We start from the raw sequence: 343 nt of genomic DNA on the forward strand, positions 1-343 counted from the left end.
TGGGCACCTCGGGGAGCACCCACCTAGGGCTGGGGGCGGAACTGAGGAGCACGGGAGGGCACCAAAGGGGCACAAAGGTGTGTCACCACACCTCGGTGGCGCCCAGGTGCGCCCAGGTGGCTTACCTTGATGCAGGGCAGGATCTGGCCCATGATCACAGCCTCGCGGCAGTCGGGTGACAGGTTCTCGCAGAACTCTGGGGGGACACACAGGTGTCACTTTGGGGCTCCCGGGTGTGCCAGGTACCCAGTTAGGGGCTCCCAGGTGTGCCAGGTGCCCAGTTAGGGGCTCGCAGGTGTGCCAGGTGCCTGACCTTTGACCTTGTGGGAGGCGGCCGCGCGCA

The 343-nt window shown here is 66.5% G+C and overlaps 1 protein-coding gene across 1 annotated transcript in view; it reads right to left on the reverse strand.

Annotated features, from left to right (window-relative positions):
• LOC103804954 (serine/threonine-protein phosphatase 2A 65 kDa regulatory subunit A alpha isoform-like) overlaps nucleotides 1-196 on the reverse strand; it is a gene marked incomplete at both ends in the record, with an annotated part of 1,952 nt that extends 1,756 nt beyond the window's left edge. The window contains one exon of the mRNA XM_009077591.1: nucleotides 126-196. Coding sequence (XP_009075839.1) covers nucleotides 126-196 — 71 coding nt within the window. The remainder of the gene's footprint in view (nucleotides 1-125) is intronic.
• Nucleotides 197-343: the final 147 nt, after the last annotated feature.

Source organism: Acanthisitta chloris, unplaced genomic scaffold, assembly GCF_000695815.1.
Source record: "Acanthisitta chloris isolate BGI_N310 unplaced genomic scaffold, ASM69581v1 scaffold23580, whole genome shotgun sequence".
Classification (NCBI taxonomy): domain Eukaryota; kingdom Metazoa; phylum Chordata; class Aves; order Passeriformes; family Acanthisittidae; genus Acanthisitta; species Acanthisitta chloris.